The sequence below is a fragment of the Harpia harpyja genome, chromosome 2 (genome assembly GCF_026419915.1).
Source record: "Harpia harpyja isolate bHarHar1 chromosome 2, bHarHar1 primary haplotype, whole genome shotgun sequence".
Classification (NCBI taxonomy): domain Eukaryota; kingdom Metazoa; phylum Chordata; class Aves; order Accipitriformes; family Accipitridae; genus Harpia; species Harpia harpyja.
In genome coordinates this window covers 29,716,505-29,739,892 of record NC_068941.1, presented here as the reverse complement: position 1 = coordinate 29,739,892, position 23,388 = coordinate 29,716,505, and the positions used below count along the sequence as shown (strand labels likewise).

The 23,388-nt window shown below is 40.7% G+C and overlaps 1 protein-coding gene across 4 annotated transcripts; it reads right to left on the bottom strand.

Moving 5' to 3' along the window:
- Positions 1–97: 97 nt before the first annotated feature.
- On the bottom strand, positions 98–23,249 carry INTS10 (integrator complex subunit 10). Of its 4 annotated transcripts, none has more exons than XM_052774292.1 (18): positions 23,077–23,249; positions 21,442–21,509; positions 21,080–21,183; positions 19,907–20,046; positions 18,947–19,028; positions 18,493–18,633; positions 17,906–18,077; positions 17,289–17,458; positions 13,552–13,685; positions 12,607–12,763; positions 11,872–11,954; positions 10,876–11,028; positions 8,705–8,813; positions 8,245–8,324; positions 7,598–7,760; positions 6,446–6,539; positions 2,423–2,500; positions 98–473 (listed from the first exon to the last, which is right to left on the bottom strand). In XM_052774292.1, the coding sequence occupies exons 1-18, from the start codon at positions 23,203–23,205 to the stop codon at positions 317–319; spliced, it is 2,214 nt and encodes a 737-aa protein (XP_052630252.1). In that variant the 5' UTR covers positions 23,206–23,249; the 3' UTR covers positions 98–316. The 4 variants fall into 4 exon arrangements, with proteins under 4 accessions (XP_052630252.1, XP_052630262.1, XP_052630270.1 ...); XM_052774302.1 differs by having other exon boundaries at positions 12,607–12,760; positions 23,077–23,248; XM_052774310.1 differs by lacking the exon at positions 2,423–2,500 and having other exon boundaries at positions 23,077–23,248.
- Between the last annotated feature and the right edge of the window lie 139 nt (positions 23,250–23,388).

The window sequence follows — 23,388 nt, the reverse complement described above, 5'->3', positions numbered from 1 at the left end:
CTCTGTGTATGTATAAAGATGGAAAGAACTAAGATGCACACCTTAGTATAATGCTATGGAAAAAAAAACCCAACCAAAATAGGACATTACAGAAGACTTCTTAAACAAAGTTTTATTTATAAAGTTTGATCTACCCACATAAGAAAAGTAAGCAGTGAACAAACACTGAGTAGTGTTTGTGTATTACAGAACCTGTAACTCATAGGGAACTTCTTTGACTCTGGACAAGTGATTTTCCACAGCCACACCGCTGTTTATACAATCAAGAGCCTTCCCCTCTCTCCGTTAAGAGACATTGCATCATGATCCAGTCCATTCAAGCAAGAGTCTGAAGCAGCAGTATTTTCTCATTAATGCAGAACCTATGCAAGACCACCATGAGATTTTCCCCACAGCGTGAGACCTGGCGCTCCATGGCCAGGCGGAAATCTTCTTTCACTCCTTTAGTTATACCCCGGGTAACAGTATGATGCCTTAAGCCATGAAGGAGAGACAGACAGACAAAATCAAATAACAGTTATTTGGTGCACTACAGTAATTTAAAAGGTGCTGCATGTCATTTACTGTGTATCTGCTGTCCATACCTGAATTTCTATAAGGAGAGCCAAATAGCCTGTACTATGCTATTTTTAAAAAAAAAATCATGTGTTTAGTAGCTTACAAGTCTTTCAACAGTTAGAAGTTCCGCAAAAGTCTATGCTTTCACTGCTTTGATTATGACTGTTGGAGGGGAGGGGAAACATTGCTGTTCTGGGTAACAGGAAGATCTCTTTTCTTAACCCAGCATGTACAGAGTTCTCCTTGCTTGGGGAAAGGAATATTTTTTTTCTCTCTACCTTTGCAGCCCATGCCACTTCCTCCTTGTAATCACTTCTATGAATGGCTGGGGTTGAAAGAAGAGTGAAGAGATGAACCTGCTTTCTCTGGAGGAAGGGGACAGATGGCTGCCACCATAAAGAGCAGAGGGCATCTTGTACCAGTAGGAAAGTGCAGGAAGGAGCTATACAATCCTGTGGGTGCTGATAACTCTTTGACTAATGAAAGGCGCAGTGAACACTTGACAGGCCAACACAAAGCCCAAATCAAGCCAGGCTGTGAGTCTGCGTCAGTAGAAGCCAGCTCTTGTGGAGATACTAGACACCAGGCAGGGATTACCTTTATTCTGAGCAGAAGTTCAGGACTTGTTTTCAAACAACAAAGGTCCAGCTACTGAGCAAGCTAAAGCAGTGCTGGCTGGGGAAACTTGGGATATTGCCCTGTTAAAGGCTGTTCTTATGAACAGTTCTTTGTCCTCTCGCTAGCCCGTAGCACTCAATACCTAAATCTTGTCCCTAAAACAATGTTCTGCAGTGCCAAAGCACTACACTTTACTCACACTGGTCCAGAACTGGATGAATAAGATCAAGACTTTGTAACATTTACCTGCAAGCCCTACTTGGGAAGGGAAGCAAAAGATATGCCCTGAAATGAGAGCCCTAGTACTACTAAAGGAGCAGCATAAATTAAATTAGAGAGAAAAGCATAATGCTAATGTTGAGACAAGTCGTGAGTCATGGGTAAGAAAGGAAGAGCTGGACTGAACCCAGCAAGCCCACTGAAGGACTGAAAGAAAATAAAAAAAAAAAGGGTGAGGGCACCTGTGCCAATCCAGGGATGCTGGAAATGAGAAAGGGGAAAGTCTGGGAATTACCCTCACCAACAATACCACCCCACCTTCACTTAAATCAGGAAGTCCAGCATTTCAGAAGAGACTTCTCTGCCAAAACAGTATAGATCTCCGTAACATGTGGAAAAGGTAAAGAAGAGACTAGCCTGGAGACTACTAGGCAATTCATTGATGAGCTAGGCTGACTGAAGCAAAACTGCACTGAAAATACTCCAGCATATTCAGAGGTTATGGGATAAGTCCTGTTTTCCATCTTCACTGTCTTAAACATTGCTGGCAGCCAAGTGCTATGGTCAGTTACAACCTAAAGGAGAATATGCAAACCTACAGCTACTGAGCAAGCCAGCAGCGCTTTTGAAGATGTGTGTCATGTAACAGCTGGAAAACAGGGAACAGAATTCAGAACAACTTAAAAGAAGAAGAGAGCTACAAACAGATCCAGTAACCAGTATCTTGAAAAGAAAAGGTTATACTCTTCCTAGTATGTGATTGAACTTCGGTATCATTTTGGGGGATTTCTACATTTCTGTTTAAATTCAACAGTGATTATTAAATTGAAAGGACATGGATACTGGCAACTTATGGGAAAAAGAAAAATAAATGTTATAATAGAACAACATGGTTTGCCAGGCAATGTAGGCACAAATGGAGAAAAAAAAAGATAAATATTGAGTAACAGATTGCTGAAAACCATGGGCAGTAAAACATGTTGACAAAACACAGCACACTTATGAGCAGGGTTTTTCCACTTGGTACCTGTCAGCAGTCTGTATGCTGGGCTGTAGCACAGGTATGAATTCCTGCTGCAGTAACCCCATGGGAGGGCTAGAAGTCCTTTAAAAAACAGCAAATAGCAGCATTCAAACACCCACACACCAACTCCCCCTCTGGTGCAAAACAACTCTCCAGAAAAAGGAGCAACAAAGAACTAGGGTGAGACCACATAGCAATCTGACCACCAAACAGCCAAAGGGTTGCAGGACCCTAACAGCATCAAACATGCAAATATCCCCAGATTTCATTGCAAGGCTGTTCTGCAACTGTGGTCTAAATATATACACATATTTTTGGACAGTTACACCGGGAGAAAGGGCAGCGGTAGGTGCAAAAACAATTCACAGTTGTACTACGATGAACCGTTGTAGCTCTTCCCAGGAAGTGTGTCAATCAGAAAAGACTTAATCAGAGGAGCAGTGCAGATGCCACAGCTTCCCTGCAGAGCTGGCAAGAGCGTGTCAGCGAACCGGAAGAGCCCACAACTTGGAGTTAAGGGATTTGCTGCTGAGCCCAAGCCGAGTGCATGCACAGCGGGTATCGGCCAAGTTGAGTACATGACAGTGTTTGTTACAGGTTGCCTAAGTATCTTTTCATTAGCCCACAGATGGCCTTTTTCACCTTTTCAAATTCAAACTGCATAAAAAAACAGCTGTTAGAGGACGTCACAATGTCAGAGCACAAATGCCCACTCAGAGCAACCTCCCATTTATGACCAGGAGGGCCACATGAACTAGCCACCAAAAGGCATCTCAGCTGAAAGACCGTTTGTCTTCTCAATGAATTTAAGTCCTTATCTCTGTGTGCTTTCTATAACACAAGATAATAACCTCACGGGTCCAGCCTAGAGCAAATCCAACACCCCACCTAAGGAGAAATGAGAAATTTGGTATATACAGAACAGGTATAGTTTCTGACCCTAAGTCTTTCAAAATGTCACCTAAATCTTATTAGGCACCCAAGTACCGAGTGCATCGTTCATCCCCATAGATGCTAAGAGAGCAGAGAAGCAAGACTCGCACTTACATGCCTATAATATCGAGTTAGGTGCCTACCTTCAGATTTCACAGGTGGGCATGTTGGTTAGTAGCTATAATTTATTAATGAATATGGATGGAGAGCTATGCTTATAAAAGTCAAAGATGGGGTATTTTAGTAGTACAGAAACACTCTACAGTACAGCTACAATAACCCGAAATAAAATATTCACAAGAATTACTCAATCAAATGAGATAATTTTTCAAGAGTTCTTGGTGTCAGCGAATCCACTACTTGCAAAAATGGACACGGGGAACAGAAAATACAAAGCAACAGCAAGATGTTATTGGTCCCAGAGTGGCAGATGTTTGCAAAAGGGATTCTGCGCAACTGTGTCTTCGTTACTGTTTGCAAGATCTGCAGTCAGAACTAAACATACCCAAGTGCACAATCAGAATAAAAATTACACTTTCAAGAGACTGTTCCACTTCAAACCAACTGAGCTTTTCGTTCTCTGTCCCCAAGGGGAGATGTGATGGGAATGTGAGTAGAGGCAGAACACTCAACAGCTTTCACATCAAGTTTACACAGTTTGGTAGGCTAAGATTAGACTAATTAGAGTAAGATTTATCAAAAAGTGGAGCATGATATTAATCAGTCATTCCTTGCATATTGCTCTTTTCCTCTTTAACCTCACTAGCTAACACTGCCACTACTGACATGTATAATCAGTAAAACTATGAAACTTGGCTTGTCTAGAATGGAGTTCAGAGGCACTTAGTGGTTGCATTCAGAGTTCATCGTAGAAGTCTTGTTGACAGTGCAAACAGAATGAGCTGGCTATATCACCAGTTAAAACCAAAACCACGGACCTTCATATTCCCACAATGGATACAAGCAAAGGGAAGGCTTACAAGCTTGTATATACAAAGCTATATGTATATATATTTTGCAGGACCCAATTATAAGGCTGCAGGCTGCCAAGATCTTCCTTCAGCTTTTGAAAACCACATTGCAGTTTGCTTTCCTGGGTTCAGAAAAATTAATATCATTTCCTGTAAAGTATAAGGTACTGAGGAAAAGTACTGGAAGAATGTGGAATTCACCTGGGGAGAAAAAGTCCTCTAAGTCACGAAACAAAAAGCCGTCCTTATAAAAACCATGTAATATCTGTAATACATTTCCCATCAATTAAGATGCAGGATTGCTACGTACATTTATGCCGAGGAAAGATCAGGCAAAGGAGCAACTGCTTCATCTTTGGACTGCTGTGGCAAACTCGGAGTCTTCCTGTGCATGACTGAACAGTATCTAAGCTGCCTCAGCTAATTATTGGGATGGTGCAGCAGCTCATACAACCAGAACTGGTGGTAGTTTTGAAAGATGAAAGCCAGTCTGCAGATTTTGAGCCTACCAACCACTGACCCAGGAAACGGAGCTGTGCTGGTGCACTTTATCTAAAACCCTAGCTGGGGGAGACCATGAGCTAACCAGTGCTGCTGAGGTCAACACTGTTGAGTGACACCATCCCTGAGCCTCATACCTAGTCCAGCTAAAAAAATATCTGGGGTACCAGGGGAGTAGACGTCATCTCCAATTAATGGACTACACCCTGAACTCTCCCTCCCATGAGCTCTCTGATGAAGTGGTTCCTGTCCTACACATCTCAGCCACAGAAGAGACACAGACACTGTACACAGCTTTTCCAGCTGGACGGGATATTTGGCCGTTTTGGCTGAATAAGCAGAAAGAAATGGACCGCTCTTCTACAAGCATTTCCATCATTCAGGAAACATAACACTGGTCAAAAGGAGGTCAAAGACATATTCCTGTCTTGCTAGAAACACTGCTCGCTACCTACCTCCTGACTGGTGGAGTCAGAACAGTAAGTAACAGCTACCACACCAATCAAACTAAAAGCCATGACACAGAGAAATGGCACTGAATTATTGCAACTAACTTGAGACAGCAGCTAAGAAGTTACCAGGCATAGTCTTCAGTGCTAAGCCCTCCTGCTGACAAAGCTTATTACTTAACATCATACGTAGTGCAGCATTCCCTGACTTTTGTTTTCATACAGCTGGTTACAAGCAGTGAGATATAGCAAGGGTAAGAGTTTGAAAATCTAGAGCTTAAAAGAGAAAATTCTGTCACATAATTAAGCATTTGCATTTCTTCTTTTCTTTAATTATACCTAGTATCTCATTTTTGTGTTGGTTACCTAGAACTCTGGAAAATCTATTTACTAGTCCAAATTTGGATCCAGTTGTCTAATGTTAGGCTCCCATTTTTTTAAAACTTTAGCCCATTTCTAGTTAATGAATAGCCAGAATACATTGACCCAAACTGGAATTTCAACAAACTTTAGCAGTCCCCCTCTTATAAAGCAAAATGCCACAAGTTCTAATAAACAACCAGGATATTCCAAAACATTCTGCCACTAAAACCCTCCAGCAGATACTTGTTCAGTCTTGACCCAAAACTAAGAACACCTAGGAAGTTAATCCAAATTATTAATTTCCTTCAGCATCTCATAATAAGCTAAGCAGAGTAAGCTTGTTCAGTACATAGCAAGAGATGACCTGCTAGTTCTGACAGAAAGGTTATTAGAGTTTACCTGGAGTGTAATTTAATTTATGTCTTATACTTGTTTTTCCATCATTCAGTGGCCTTTCATAACTTTGTTTCCAACAAATAGTGCTTTCTGTTCAGCATTACTGTTCAGCAAAATTATTAACACCACCTTGCACTCATGCCTAATTATTTAAAGAATTCCTGCAAAGTGCAAGTGTCTGAATCATTCTAAAGCAAATGCCACACTTAAAGTTCTGTAAAAGTAGGAGTTTAAAGTTGAAGAACCCCCAAAAAGCATTCACAGATCAGCAGGAGAGTCAGAAAAAGAAACTCACAGCCTTGTTTGAACTCCTTAGCCAACTCCTTAAATTTAAACTGAAAGACATGACAAACTTACTGTCCAGAAGATTACATGAAAGCAAAGACAACCAGTAAATGCTTTTTTATGCTTACTTGATCAACATTGCTTGATTTGGCAGCAGTTCCAGATGGATTTTCCCTCCTTCCTGTGTTCTTAAATAGGCAAATTCCTCCAACATATCAATATCTGAAGAAAACGTTAAAGATGTGAGTAGGGAAAAAATGATAGAGAACATTCCTTCTTACCCCTCGCATCTGAAGCCACATTGCTGAAAGGACAGTCAAAATGAACAACTACTGAAGTACCTCAAAAGTGATAATCACAGCATGTACTCCTAATCCTCCACAAATTCATGAGAAATGGCTTTTTAAAGTGCAAAATACACACATCAGTCAATTTCTTTCCTTTCTTCATTTCTTCTTATGTATAGCTAGACAGAGGTAAAGAAAGCACATCTCTCCAAACAAATTCCCTGGTTGGTTTTACTTCCTTTTCCTGCATTGCAGATTATCAAAGCAGTGCATATGGAGGCTGGGACTGAAGGAAATGCCACCATGGTGGCACATACCACCGTTTTTAGTTTTCTGTTTTGGTCCCTTATTTAGCTTTTCTTCTTTTTTTTTTTCCTTCCTTTAACACCAGGGCTTTTTTAGTTGTCTCAGATAGGAGTTAGACCCCTTGCTTCCTGGGGACTATGACTGGATGTCTTAGGTTAAACACTAAATTGTCCACATGTGTATGCTGATGAAAGCGTATATCAGATAACCTAAATACAGAAATTAGATGTGCTTTGCGTGAACTTTGACATAGCTCATTGTCTTACTCAACCCAAAAATCTTACCCACACAAAACATTTCATAAACAATAACCAAAATCATTCAACTCTGAAGCATAGGTACCACTTTATCATTTTTGTTAACAACCTTGTAGTACAATGCCCTATATATCTTATTGAAAAAGACTGCCATCACTTGCACGAGCAACCCAAGCTGCTGGTGTTTTTCTGAATGGAAGTGCAATTGCAGTGTACTTAAGGGTACTCTGATGTGCTAGAACAGGTGACAGGAGGCATATTTATAGTCCATTGTGCGCTGCCACATGTTACAAGAGGCTTGCATGGTATAGAAATAAATACAGAATATGATTCACGGAGAGAGCTGCTGCTGAAACTATCTAACAGCTTTTTCAACACCCCAGCACACAGTTTTTGATGTGAAAGACATTCTTGGTTAGAGAAAGGATACTTGTGACGTAGTTGAAAAAATTCTCATACTGGAAGTTTCCTTGTTGGCAGATTTTGTTGATGGCTTTCAGGAACAAATTCTCACCCCTTGGCCATTCATGCTGAAGCAGAACAACTACGTGGCCCAGCGCCATATCGTCTCTGCTGTCTGTGAAAGCTCTGAGCTTCAGGGAAAAAACTGACATTGAGACAACCAGGAAACACATGTTGCTTTTAAAAATATATGGGATTCATCTCACCTACATCTGTGCAAATACAAAAGTTCTTTAGGAGCATACTTCATTCTGTACTAGTATATACATTTAAAATAGGCTGGAAATTTCCAGCCAAAATACCACATTCTCTCCACTGACCTATAAAGAAGTCTGAATACAGACAAAAATATTTTGAGATTAATTCTCTCTCCTCTGCCCAAAACTAAAATGAATAGAAGAGAAAAAAGAGAGAACAAACTCTCCTCCACCAACACTCCCTCCCCCTGCAAAAAAGACCCGTCACAAACCCATTTAGGTAAGAAGCACTTGAGTCAAGAACAGCCCTTCACTCCTAGTCACACCACTGGGATAAGGCTATGCAGTCTCAGGACCCCAGATACATAAACTAGGCCTTAAAGACACAAGAGAATTTCAAGCCTTGACTACAGCTTACCTTGAAACAAGCTAACAATAGATGAAGGCAGTAGGGCATGATAGCTCTACTGGTACATGGCCAAAGCTTCAAATCAGACCCTGCAACAGAACAGTTTATCATACACTTCTTTAGGGGTCTCAGGCTTATCTAAGTTTGAATGAAATTAGAACGGAGCAAAACAAATTTACAGTTGTCAAATCTCAGGTAGGGAGGAAAACTTTGAAGGTAAATTACGAATGATTCAAAACATGAAGTTACACATTTTAAAATTTTTTCTTCATTTCTCTTTTCCTGTGGTAGGACTTTGTCACCAATATACTTTAACAGGTACCAGCAGGAAACCCACTCACAAAAACAAGAGGGGATAAAGAACTTCCTCCCTTTTCGTAATACAAAAAGAGAAGAATTACATACTCAACCAAAACACATGAACTAAAATTGAGCTGATACTGAGTTTAGGGCAGTAGCAACTCCATACCTTTCCTGAATTTAGACTTCACTTTAGGTTGCTCCTCTTGTACTTTACCTCCTTCTTGTATTGGAAGTGAAATACAGCACACAAGGTCAAGCACTTTTTCACACGTTTGCTATAAAAAGAAGAGAGCCGTGATAATGCTAAGTCTGAATTAAAGTTCTTAAAATTCAGATATGTTAATAACGATTAAAAACTTTGACACTGCAAAAGAAAAAAATAATCACAAAATTCTCTGCTAGAACTTGAATGGACTTAATGTGTAACTTAGCTACACCTTTTTGCTCAGCCAAACTGTCATTAAACAATCTCTGAGAGCCTACATAAGTCATTTTAATTGTGAAAAAATATGTATTGGCATTCTTCATTTCAAGAGCGTAAGATCAATACAACTACAATCAAAAACTATTTTATTTTGAAGGATTAAGTTTTCAAATGAATTCTTAGAATAGTTTTTAAAAGCATGTTCTGTCCATGTGTATTGGGTTTGTGTGGCGGGATTTTGGTAGCAGGGGAGGGGCTGCAGGGGAGGGGCTGCAGGGGTGGCTCCTGTGAGAAGCTGCTAGAAGCTTCCCCGGCTCCAAGGTGGACCCAAACAGTGATGGGGGTAGTGCCTCTGGGATAATGTATTTAAGAAGAACCTACAGTGGGGGAGAAGATTGGAATGTGAGAGGAACACCTCTGCAGACACCGAGGTCAGTGCAGAAGGAGGGGGAGGAGGTGCGCCGGAGAAGGGGATGCCCCTGCAGCCCGTGGTGAGACGGCAGGCTGTCCCCCCCCAGCCCACGGAGGGGAGTGGGAGAGCAGATGCCCACCTGCAGCCTGGGGAGGACCCCACGCCGGAGCAGGGGGATGCCCCTGGAGATGGCCGTGACTCCATGGGAAAGCCCACACTGGAGCAGTCTGTGACTGAAGATCGGCCCGCGGAAAGGACCCACGTTGGAGAAGTTTGTGAAGGACTGTCTCCCATGGGAGGGACCCCACGCTGGAGCAGGGGGAGAGTGAGGAGTCCTCCCCCTGAGGAGGAAGGAGCGGCAGAGACAACATGTGATGAACTGACCCCAACCCCCATTGCCCGTCCCCCTGCGCTGCTGGGGAGAGGAGGTGGCAGAGAAAATAATGAGTGGAGTTGAGCCAGGAAGGAGGGAGAGGTGGGGGAAGGTGTTCTAAGGTTTGGTTTTACTTCTCATTATCCTTGTTTTGATTTGATTGGTAGTAAATTAAATTGATTTTGTTTCTTCCCCAAGTTGAGCCTGTCTCTTGCCCATGACCGTAAGTGGCGAGTGATCCCTCCCTGTCCTTGTCTTGCCCACAAGCTTTTCTTTGTATTTTCTCCTCCCCATCCCACCAGGGGGGAGGAGTGAGCAAGCGGCCTCGTTGTGCTTTGCTGCTGGCTGGGCTTAAACCATGATACTATGGTAAAAACAGAACGGCAATCTGACAGCATGACAGGAATGCAGTGAATTTTTAATGCTATTTCTTGGAGACAATAAGAGGTCTGTGGGCATGTATTACCGCATTTCCAATGAAAAAGTAGTAAACTGGAAGGGACAAAAAGACTTGTCCAGTAGTACCAGGATTATGTTAGATCCTAAGAGACCCAGCCTTTGTTATAAGTGCTGACACTGACTGACCTCAGACCACCATGCACTCCTGTAATACTAAAACCACAAAATATGTACTGCAAACGTAAAGCAAGTTCAGAGGTCAGGCCAGACAATATTGTTCTAGAGTCTCTTATACTATCACTTGATAACTAATTCTTTTCTAAGATGATCACAGAAGTTTCTTTTCTATAAACCTTCTCTTTCCCCTGCCTCAGGAAGCCTATACCTAAGAATTTTTCCTCAATATTTAAAACTGTTTCAGTAAAGTTAAGGAATTCAAATTTAACGTTACCTTTACAGACAATTCAAACACTTGTAGCTATGGAAAATCCTAACTAAACCCCCCAAATCATAACTACCAAATAGAGTATATAAGAGAGATGCTAACAGACAGTCAATGTGCCGGGAAGTGCAATTCTGCTCCCTGTGAAGTGTGGATTTTTCAGTAGATGCTGGCTTATGTTCGATACCCTGTTGAAAGCAGGCTAACGGGAAAATTCAAGGGAAGAAGACAAACAGGAACCACAGGGCCAGATGATGAAGGACCAGTGTGTGGAATGCTGTACATACCCGATATTCTCCAAGGGCAAAGTGGCATGTTGCTAACTGGATTAGTGCTCTCTGACTTTCTAATGATCCTTGTCCTGTAATTTGCTGTGGAGAATGAGAGCCCTGAAGAGCTGCCAAGTGATGTAGGCTGCTAATTGCTTTTTTGTACTGCCCCTTTAAAAAAAGATATAAAAAGACAGTGTTAGGGTCTTCTGTATACAACAGGTAGAAAGACAGAAATAAAAATTCCCTTACAGAAAGCTTTCAAAACAGAGCATATCCAAGTAACAGGGCTTCAAAATTTTAATCTAGCAGAACACTCCCCAGTGATGTGCTGTGTACAGGAGTGTAATCGATCACTTGCAAGGCAGCGAGAAGACAAACAGAATTCTGCTTTAAAAAGCCTGTTTACAAAATTGCATTTATAACTGAAACAAATAATCATGCTCTTCACAGTTAATCATTACTTTATTTAGACTAATAAAGTTTGAAATAGCTCTTGTTCAGGTACAAGTACAGGCAAAAATAAAAGACCCCCAAAGAAAAAATATAAAAGAACAAGCTTTGTTCTGTAGACGGCAGTTGGAATGAGTACAGTCAGCCTAATTTCTGAGGAGAATGATAAATTTTAACTAAGACATGTTAAAATCTTCTGCTGTTTGAAGATTATTCTCTCTGATTGTGTTCCAATATAATGCACTGACAGATGAAAAAAATGCACTCTTCTTCCATAACACTATGTATATCTACTGGTGAAAATGCCAACGCAGAGGCCTTTTCCATATGCCAAAATTAGGTGGACTCAACAAACTGCTATTGGGACAGGAATATCCTAAGTAGGGTGCCTAGCTTGTGGTAACAATGCTATGATTCCATCCCCAAAAGGTCATGCTTTAAAGGATAAAATTGGTAGACACTTAAAGCAGTGAAACTGGCTAATCGGAACAGCTATTCACTAGAAGGAAGATCAACGTAGTGGTGTCAAAATTTTTACTAGTTTTTACTTTATTTTTTTACCTGGTAGATGATCATGTCTGTAAGAAAGATTCTCAACCAAAGCCAGGTATCTGTCTTCCATGACAAACAAATTCTGGTGAACTCTGTGTAAGTGGTCAGAGAAGAAAAAGTAAAAGAGAAAATGAAGCATTTCACAGCTTTGGGTTAAAAATCAATCATCTAGGAAAAAAAAAAAGCTGAACTTAAAAATGAAAAAACAAAACAGTAAGAGTGTGAAATCTTTCAAATATAGGATACTGTACTCCTATACAATCATGTTTTGATTATACTTTTCTTCACAGCACCCAGCAAATCTAAAAGCAGGTAGGTGGTACTATTTGCCTGCTTTTTAGAAGAGAAATTTGTTTTCAAGATTATCACACCAGATATTATCAGAAAGGGAGAGAAGACACAGTAAAGACTTGAACTAAAGCAGCCATTAGCAGCACATTCTTACCAAGTATTGTCAGCACTACTACTAACCAACTGTTCCTTCAGTAAAAGCTGCTTTCAAGAGAAGTGGGGGTGAATAAGCAAAGATGCATGAAGGATGACACGAAATCCAGGAACAAAATAATGAGAAATGCAACAACTGATAAAGCTTCTTATTGGAACTTAGGTAAAAAATACTCGGGACCCAAAGTAAATTCAATTTTAAGGACTCACAATGACAGGAATTCTATTTTAACAACAGTAAAATGACATCTACGCACAGCAGTGAAGCCTAAGTGCAACTCTGCCTGCAGTTACCCTTACCTTTGTCGAGTGATTCCAGAGAATAGAGCAGCTCCCAGCTCTCTCTTGCCAGTTTAAAGCTCTCTAATACTTCAATGGAGTTTGCAAGATCTGCCTTGTTTACTGTAATATGGCGACTTCGCGCCTTCCCAGAAGGATCCTCATCATCTGAGCTCTGCTTAAGAGTCAGCATAAAACAAAAAGATTCACTTCTTAATTTATAGTTATTTCAAAGGACTCTAAAGTCACAGAAGTTCCACTGAACACAGGAAAACAATTCTGTACTAGAGATGCCAAAGTTCTAGTTGAAGTGCTTTTAAGTGACTTTTCACTTAAATTGTTTTAATATTAGAACAATCTGTTTTGCTACCAAGAAACTCAGTGGTACAGTGTGATAAACACTATCCCAAAAGAATTCACTCTGTTAAACACAGCGTACCACCACTGAACTTCAGCCAGATTATCTGTTAATGTTAAAGTACGTACATACTTCACACTTTATCATTCAGTTTAAGCCTACAGTGGCATAATGCAAAGGAAACGTAGTTCTTGTATAAGTGTGTACTTCTACCAGCAGAGAAATTCTATAAAAGAGTGGTTTTCTACTATTAAAGAAATAGATGTATTCACAGTTCCAATCATGAAAAGTCAACTAATTTGGAGGTTTAGCTGTAGAACATCTGACTGCTATAGCTACCATTTTTAACAGCTTCTGAAGTCTCTGCTGAACTCCTTCAAGTTAAAAGTATTCATATCAGCACGTACATGTCTACAGCAATTGCTACAAAAATAATTTTATTCTTGCTGGCTTTAGCCAAAAAAAATCTGTTTGCAAATTGTGGTCATGAACAGCTATTCAAGGGTAGCTCTAAAAATATGTCTATGACATATGTGTCAAAACCACTATTGTCTAAATCCCAGTACCAATGCCGTTCTTGTTAGAAACAAGAAGTCTAGAAAAGTTACCATTGTTTTTTCTCTTCCTTCAGCAAGTTTCCTCTTTTTGTGTATGTGTTTGTTACGATCAATATCAGTATCACCATAGATGTTGGTCACATCCTCGAGAAGAACCAGTGGGGCTTGGTTTGGAGCATTTGGACCTGGATTTAAAGATAAATTAATTCAAGATTGCTCTAAACTGATCTGAAAGGTCTCATGCCTACATCAAGCTGGTTTTGTTTCCTTCACAAGTAACAAATATAATGCTAGAGAAAACAATCTGAAATTAATTCACTTAAGTTGCATGAGCTTAAACTCTGCTGGTAAAGCTGTGGTTTTCTCAAAGTAGCCTTATGATAAAGGTCTGAATGCATTTACCAGATGTCACAAGAGTTTGCTTGAGAGCTTCAGAATATCTTTGAATCCTTTTCTTACAGCGCAGTCACAAGATATACTCAGGCAGCAGGTGTTCTCTCATCAAGCATTACTTGCTTCTATAGAAGCAAAACTATTCAACAGGTGAACAGAACAAATGGCTCTGAAGTTAACAGCCACAAACATGGCAAAGCACAGCAATATTCTCAAAACATTCTCATAAGAAACCAAAGCAATATGCTGACAGGCACTGAAGCCTCAAAGAAGTGAGTGTATTTTATCACAAGATTTCCCTAGTACGATCACTCAGTGTCAGCTTTGCCCCCACTGATTTCAGTGTACAGAATTAAACCTTTAATTGACTGCCAGAGCCCATCATCACTCCCCAAAGCCTCTAGAGAAGCCTCATTTTGAAGACATAATTTCTACTTTCACTGGTGTCACAGAACATACAGTGGGATCTGGTACCGGTTATTTCAGACCTCAGTGTTTAAGTTTCATTAGATATAAAATAGGAACACTTCTTAATCTCAAACAGCATTGGTACATGGTCCCTACTGGGAAAGCTTTCCTTCCAATAACTTTTCTCCTTTTGCACAATCAGGTTATATATAGATGTGCAAAGCTCGGACAAAGAGAAATATAAAGGAAAGGGGAAATCTATTAACCTGTTTTCCCTTTTTGAAATCTCCACCAGACAAGACAGCAGTGCAGACAAGTATTTTCAGTATGTGCATTTCTTCTGTTTCTATTTGCAGAGAGATATGAGGCTAAGGCCTCATTCATAATTGCAAAGAACTAATTTGAGAGCTTAGTGTAAGGACAATCCATTTCATCTTTGACATAAAAGAACCTATATTAACCTTTTCCCATCTACTCAAAAGTGATGTGTAAGGAGTCCACTACAACAGAAGTTAATGTTACAAGAAAAAACCAACCTGGTATGCTTAACGAATAATGTCATCTCCTTTGACTAGGTTCAAACTAAATACTACCATTGAAATGTCCCCTACACAAAGGCTACAACAGATTGAAATCACCTCTCCTGTACCATCATGTATTCCACTGTGTTGGAATCTAACCTGTGTGAACTGAGAATACAGACAAGCCATAATGTCGGAAACAGCATCCAGGAGAAACAGATATGAAAGTACCACAGGTATGATGCTGGAAGAGTTTTATTACTAGAATCTCAAGAGCTGCCTACTTCTAACACTTGAGAAGAAAAGAGTGGGCTTTTCTTTTACTCAACTGGTATTCATTCAAATCAGTACAAGTGCTTTGCTTTCTGAAGAAATGTTCTCTTCTCAGTAGCAGGCAAGCGCACTGCAGCCTTTATTCCAAAACCTCCAGTCCTAAACCAAAACAAAACCTAACCTCACCCTGGACTTGCGCTGCAAACCTTCTCTTACATTACTGAAAGTTACACAGCCATACAAAGAGCAATGTTGTGTTTTTCTGTCTAATCGAGCTCTAGAATCTAAGCTTACAGAGTTTTAATTGATTTCTAGCACAGAGTGTTATAAATAAACCCCTAAAAGCATCAGCCCAAATAGCAACTCCTGCCAAGCCTGCAGGCAGCCTGAAAGTTATGAAAGGTGTGAATTGCCTCATTCATTTCTCAAGTCTCCAGCAAGGCAGATACAAATTATGCAAGAGAAATGCATTGAAAAGTTTTCACTCAAGAGGTTTCTTGCAAGTCCATGCACATGAAAATAAAGTCACAGATCAAAGCTCAGAGCTACTGGATTAAGGAAGAGACAGCTTTTTTCCCCACCACTACCCTCCAAAATACGTCCGATTCTACATTTCTACAGTGAGCCTTCTGAAAAGAAGGAAGAAAAACCCTAATGATAGAAAGGATATGAAAGACACTGAATACCACTGGACTTTAATGCTAAAGTAGAAATCAGTAAAAGATGTCTTGGAAATATTTTCCTGATGTCAGGAAATGACAGAGAGTACCAGAAATGCTGCACCAAAGGGACTGCGTTCTGCTATCTCAGTATACATTCTTTATTTGGTGGTTCACTCTGAAAACATGAGCTTTAACATACTCAGTTGTACAACTTAGAAAGGAACATTTTCACCAGTGCTTTACTTCCTTTCCTCCTCAACTCAAAATCAAGCAGCTAAAACTATATGCACAGCTGAAGTATCTCACTGCCCCAACGTAACTCTTCTTTCCTCTGGATAGAATAAAAAGCTCAACTCAAGTTAGTTCCTATATTTGTTAAAGTGACTCCATGTTCTTTGCATACAAGTTGCCATGTCATTTGTCTTCTGAGCTTAGCTACCTACTGACATTGTTCAACTGATTAGCCAGCTTTCTGTAAAAGTTGTTTAAAGCCCATCATTTGTATTGAGTGTTTCATCACTCAAATGATCACTTGCACCTTGCAGGAAATTGTGATGAAACTTATGAACACAACACACAGTATTAAAACTGTAATTTTCTCATTAATCAGTCATTGTAGTGTTAGTAAGTACTAATTACCTATGGTGACAACTGTTATTGTTGCAAGGGATTCCCTAGCAGTGAGTGAAGAAGCAGGAAGTGCACATTGTTAAGAGCTGAAATTTCCTCTTTGCGATGCAGTTTATTTCAGTAAGTTCTAAACAAGCTGGAGGTTAAAGAACTTCCCTCGGCTTCTGGGCCACCCGAAAAGTCCAGTCAATCACTGTAGAAGCAGTCCAAGGTGTTCCAAGCAATGTGATATGCCCCAAATGCAGATTTGAGCGGGTAGGAAAAAGCACAGGTAACATTTCATGCTTTAAATGTTCAACTTACAAATTAATTACACATTAGGATTAATGTGCAAAGCACACCTTAAAGATTATGCTTAAACTATACAAAGAAAGCCAAGTTGGAAGCTTGTGAATTTCAGGAAATCTTTTCCTATTCAGTTTTTATTTGATTAATTATAGATTTGTTGTGTGTTCCTAATGCAAAAATATCTTCACTTATTTTGTGGAAGCTTTTTGTACAATCTTTTGACTGAAGGAATCCAGGAAAATGTCAGCTTCAAAGAAACAGAATCAGAGAAGAAAATGAAACAAACACAACGCTGATGAAGAGTAGGAATCAACCCTAGGGATGTTTCTCATAATATCTGGTCTGTTACTTTTCTCTTTGCTAGACAACTAACTGCTGCTGGCCAAGGTTGAAACCACAATGCCAAGTTAGATCGATCTTTGGTCTGATCCACTACATCAGTTGTCATGAACCACTTCTGCTGATAAGAGTAATGGCTTGGGAGAATTTTAAAAAAGACCCACATCACTTTGTAAGGTGATAGTTTCAAAAGACTAATGAGAAAAGATCTTTCAGACATTAGCAATGAAACCACAAAGAACTCTTTACAAAAGTTGAAACATTAGAAACTAACCTTGAAAGAGCGATGGCTGGATGTTGCTGACATACTGGAATGCATTTTTAAAGAAGACCAACATTGTGGAATACACTACTTGATTCTTATATTTAGCATGTGCATCGCTATCAAAGTTACTGATGTATCTGCAGAGGTCTTTCATTCGATGCAAAATATCACCAAAACTTCTGAGGAGGAGAGACAAAAAGAATTCAGAATGTTACACAGACTCCAAAACTAAAGGAAAGAATGCATAGCGAATATGAAAAACTTAATGTTTTGGCTGAGGAAATCCTGCAGCTGCAAGTGAGTGGAGGCTGGGAATGCACACCAGTGAAACTTCACTAAACATTTACCATGTTTCTCTTCACAGAGGCACCTAGGGAAGGATACCCCACAGTACTACAGCTCTTATGCACGACTTTCATCAACAAAGACTTAGTTTAGAGACTAATTTGAAAGTGCTCCCTGTATCCACATTTTTTGCTTTACACTGTACAGTCTGGAAGGAAAAGCTGCACTGAATTTACACAAAATGTCCTCACGTTAAAATCCTTCTTCAAACCATCTCCTTAAGAATTAAAAAGTGAAATTCTCCTTGAGAAGAAATACCCGGAAAAGTACACATTTCTCACCTTCTTCCCTTATCCATTTGCCATTCACACCTCATTCCCACCACAGACAATATTTTAAATAGCCTCTCCCAAGGGTCTGTAATCTGGGATGATTTCTCTGTGAGACCATCTATTACATATTTCTGAGAGCTACGCTTGCTTGGAGACATAATATCAGAGGAATCTTGCGAACCTAGGAAAACCAGCACATTTTTCTCTTCATAAACTGATTTATTTTCAAGAAGGAGACATGTCAAAATGTACATCAGAGCTTTCAGGGTAACCATTCTTTACTGAGAAGGCTAACAGGGAGCAGGAGGCATTTCTGCCTCCTCATACAAGAAAGCTGATAGGCTGGATAAGGAGATCTTGGACATTTTGTCCTACCTCTCAGTACATATGTTGAAGCTTCATGAGCATCACGACTAAGTAGTTGAAGCATCATGAGGTATTTTGGTATCAAAGAACGAATAAACATCAAATACTATTATGTAATGTATCCCATAGACAAGGATTAATAGAAGTAATGCATTCTTCATTTATGGATGTCACTTCAGTAATACTGAAATACATCCTAAGAAAGGTTAGTTTTGTAAAAATATTCTTACCTTGATATTGGCTTTCTGTCTGTGTAGATCTAGTTACATAGTTAATATAAAATTCTGCTGCTTTATTCAGGTATTTATATAACAGGCTGGCAGGAAGTCGAACATCAGGGTTGTTAATTATTAGAGGAAGAACATCACAAACTAAAATAGAAAACAAAGCAAAAAATCCTTTAGGTTTGTGGGGGTTTTTGTTCTATCTGTCCTAAGTAAGGTTTCTCAATCAGCAATGTAAGCCTCCATCTCTGGCTGACCATACACCACAAAGGATCACAAAAAACCTCACATGAATGAGTGTAATACCAATTTGTACCACATGGTCTGCCTGGCCTAATGTGGCCTAAGCCTCTTCTGACTAAAGAGGTTTTCTAATCTTAGTATCTTGAAAGTAGTTTACTCAGAATCTTGCCATACTAAAAAGCTGTATAGTAAAACAAGAACATTAATATTTTCTTACCAAATAATTTTCTAAAACAATTCACTGGGGATTCTTGGTCTTCAATACTTTCAGCATCTAATAATGTTTCTCCAAGGCCCACCTGTGTAAGCAGAGGTGAAAATCACACACTGGACCAGTGGTTTTAGGAACTTTTTGAACTGCGATTCAATGGAGTTGAACAATAATTCAGTGGATGCACGAGTAGCAATTCACTATACGGCAATTGCATGTGCTAGTCTCTAAATATATAGTTAAACTAGCTCTACTTAGTAACAGGTGAAAAGCAATGCCAGAAGATAGCAGAACAAGACCAAGAGAAAAACTGTGCATGCAACGGTATCAGTAAAGATGTGCACAGACAGGGGAAAGCAATGGAGGTACCAGGCCTTGAAGTTGCAACTTGTCACCTGAGCTGTAGTAAGTGTGCACTGTGCCTGATGCTAGTACCAGCTAGAACATGTTAGCATAAGTCAGTCTCAGAACTAACAGGTTTTATACTCTTTAAACTATTTTTAAACTATCCTTAAACTGTCCTTAAATAAAGTAGGTCACCAATTGAAGAGCTCCAGCTGTAGTTTCGTAAGTCAAAGCAAACACACTGCTTGTTAGAGTCTAGTCATAACCTCAAAGCACTCTGCTCTCAGTGAGAGTTTACTGACAAAAAGCTGAAGCAATATTCTTTCTTAGACTATAATACTCCTCTACACTCTTTTTTGTGCCATTCTGCTTTTTGAAAAAGCATGGAATATTCTTTGTATTTACAAAACAAAAAATTGTTTTATTTGCTTCCATTTGTTTTCTGCCCAATTCTTTCCTGGTGGTAACCTCAAGATACCACAATCTGAACTATTACTCACAATTAAACATGAATAAAAAGACTCACCCTCTCACTAGGCAAAGGAAAATACATTTCAACAAAATCTCAAGAAACAGAACGCCAATCTCCTGAATAGCTACCATCAGCTTCTCTTCTCTTACCCCGTGTTGCACCACAGTCTCTGGGAAACGTCGCAGGAGTAGTAGTAGCATTTCTGCCCTTTCTAATGTGTTAAAACACTGCTCTGTGGCCTTCAGTAACATTTCACACTGGACCCGACCAGGAAGGGTTTCAAATAATCCTTAAAAAAAAAAATTTAAAATGTTAAACTTGCTATGTCTGAGTTGTAAAGGTGACTGACAATGGGTAAAAGACTAGTCAACATCACCTTGCCATGCAGAGTGAAAGAGATTTCCTTATACTTTTTTTCTTCCTTTAATATCTATGCCTGGAAAAAAAACATCTGTTTCTTTCAGAGAAGTCCATATGAATAGTTATCTCTGTTTATTCGGGTGCACAGAACTTGAAATAGCAAGTAAGACTGCTAATGAGTGGAATACTTAAAAACCTAATACTTAAATATTTGACATTTTAAGATGCTTTTTCAAGAATGTTCATTTATTTTTTTACCTACATTCCACTTCTACAATTAATACTTTCATTATTAAAAGGTAGTTTTTTCAATTTAAACTTCCAATGAGACACTAAAAAGAAACCAACATATTCTCCCTGTAAGTTTTGTATTCTCTCTGAAAAATAAACAGACCCCATGAAAAAGCAAATGTTTCCTTAACTGGAATAGCCTGTATGCAGAGTTACACACTGCTTATCCTTAGAGCTTCTGAAGCACATAATCAAACAGCAGATTATAATTTGTCAGACGTAAATCCTGCTTTCAAAACTGCCTGTGGTTGCAGCAGTGAACGCCAAGCCCTTCTGGTCACTGTTCATTTTCATAATCCTCACTTCATACGTATGAATTCACCCCATTTTTAAGATTATTTATTGTTCTCTGCAATCGGTGGGACAATGATTCCTAAGTCCCATTCCACTTGTTCCCTACGCAATCTCTTTTCTAAGTGCTTGTTGTTCTGGCAGACTTAGTCTACCCATATAAGAGACAAAGCAGTGAGAATCAGCTTCGCATGTCCCTTTGTGTTTCCAAAGCCTAACACACCAAATAAGGTCTCTAAGGCTGAACTGAGCAAAAAAATCTGCAGCCCACAAGCAAAGTTAAAAAGACTGACATTTACTTGTCACACTAGATATGTAACCAGAGGGCTTATCTTTAGATTCCTTCAGGACTCTCCCTATTCACTGAATAGAATCCTTACCTCTTAAAAATTGTGTCTGCTTGTCCTGCGAGTCATTCCTTAATGCTGATGTAATAACGCTAATTTCCCTCCATACAGCAGGTTGGTCTGGAAAATTCACAAACCTGTAATAAAGTTTGAGGCAAGGAACGCACAGTGATCTCAAAACCTGTTTCGAAGACAAAACCTTCCTATGAAAGAATGTGCATGGGCAAATGAAAAATAAAACCTTCCTTTTTACTGTTTATTTTTAATTAATCAGACCTTTTCTGCTTAATTTATCCACACGGATTTCCAAGAACACTCACATATTTTTGGAAACTCTGACATTTATGGAAACAAGCACCTGGCATAACTGTAGAGTTTCAGCTCTGATTACTTACATGTCATAGAGCAGCCTGCCTGCAGACGCTGTCCTTTCAGCATTCCTCTCAATAGTGTACATCTCATACTGCAAGATGGAAAAACAGAACATTAGCTTTCTTGAATACATTTATGAATCACGTCAGTCCTTCCACTCTAAAAAGCTGTCCCCAAGTTGCCAGAGCAGTCTGAATAACAGAAAACGAAAGGATTGCAACATTTGCTGTAGAACTTAGGAGCCGAGTTTAGACTATGTAATCACATATTAAATTAGGCACAATCTTCTGTGTGATAAGTACTCTGATATCAACATGCTGGCTTTATTTTTATACAAGTAGAAAACTTAGTGAGAATTTAAAGAGTTCTTCGACCAGGGTTTATTTCCAGTCAAATGCAATGCAAAACCCCCAAGCTATTACCAGTGCCATAGGCAAGAGAGGTACTTTAAATCCCTGTTAGAAATTGCTATTTTTTTGCAACAGCAAACCCAAATGTTTCATCACGTGCAAAAACAAGAAACAGAAAGGGACCTTTCCCTCAGTTATTAAAAAACCAACACTTTCACCTCTTTCCCAAAGCACTCATAGGAGTGGATTTTACTGCAGTGAACCACAACAAGCAGTTACAAGCTTGCCACTTTATTTTTAACCACTGGACACCACAGCGAGAGGCTCAGCACCTGTGGCACCGCTGCTGCCCAGCTCTGCATTTCCCAACAGCCACCCTGTCCATTCAGAGGGGAGTGAAACACCACGAATAAAGTCTGCAAAGGAGCGTTGGGCTGCAAAACACGGCTGCCTCCATCACGGATTCTGGTGTTACCAAAAATCCGGTTACGAAAACTCTCCAAGACCAGTTTGAGGTTTTAGAAAGCAGGCACCGTTTATTGCAGCGCTGGGCACACACGCGAATCGTTTCGCAAAGGTGGAGCCCCGTGTTCGAAAACTACACAGCTTTTATCTTTACATTATATACATATTCATCAGATTTCCGAGAACTACTTAACATATGCTAATCTATTTGGCGCATGCTCTTTCTTATTCCAGGAGAAGAGTCAGTGGTCTTCTGAGGGTCCCGGGTGGCCATCGGTAGTCTCCACGGGCTGTCCTCTGGATGAACCCAGGCCTTTGAGGATGCACCCTTCTAAGCAGACGCCGTTTATCTAAGCTAGACCCTGAGGAACCAGTTACAAGCAGCCTGCTTCCCTTTACTCTCTTTCTTATCTATTACAGAGTCACCAAGTCTGTACTTTATAGCCTAAGCAAGGCCGCACTAAATCCTTCAGCGAGCATCTTATCTCTGCGAATTTCGCAAGGAGCGGGTTTTTTTGCGGGGAAGCAGTTGCAAGCTATCACTGGCTCGGACGCCTCTGGGGATGCTCGGCCAGGCCTCTAGCTGGGCGCTAGGCCTGGCCCCTGCCACGGGTGCTGGGCCCGGCCGCGGCCGCCACGGCGAGTCACGGACGAGACGGCGTCGTTGCAGGCGCGGCCGGGTCCCCGTCACCACGGCAACCGACCGCCCCGCCCCTCCGCCCCCCTCCCCTCCGCCCCCATTGACCGAAGCGGCAGTCAGTCAGGCAGGCAGCGCCCGCCGCAAGGCCGTGCAGGGGAGCGGCGCGGCGCGCCTTTACATTGCACCGGTGCGGCGGCGTTTACCTGTATGTTGAAGTCGGCGGGGTAGAGGCTCCGCGCCGTGATGAGCCAGGCCTTGGCCGCCCACAGGTCCCCCGGCACCAGCTCGCGGGCCCGCTTCACCAGGAACTCGCAGTCCCCCTGCGCCGACATCTTGCCGCCGGGCGGCGCGCATGCGCCCCGCTGCCCCGGGGCGGTCTGTCCCGCTCGCCCGCCCCGCCCGGGCGGCGCGAGGCTGAGGAGGGGTGCGCCTGCCGCCATTTTGGAAGCGGGCAGGAGAGCTCTAGGCCCTTGGCGCCGGCGGGGCGGCTCCGCTGGGCCGTCGTTCTCCGTCTC

What these genes read in the sequence shown, in the direction of transcription:
- INTS10 (XM_052774292.1), bottom strand. Translation starts at nt 23,205, where the DNA reads ATGTCGGCGCAGGGGGACTGCGAGTTCCTGGTGAAGCGGGCCCGCGAG. An exon ending in TTGCCCTTGGAGAATATCGG is followed by an intron (nt 8,814 to 10,875) that starts GTATGTACAGCA and finishes TTCTTTTTATAG; the next exon opens with CAAACGTGTGAAAAAGTGCT. An exon ending in AGCATACAGACTGCTGACAG is followed by an intron (nt 474 to 2,422) that starts GTACCAAGTGGA and finishes TCATGGCTTAAG; the next exon opens with GCATCATACTGTTACCCGGG.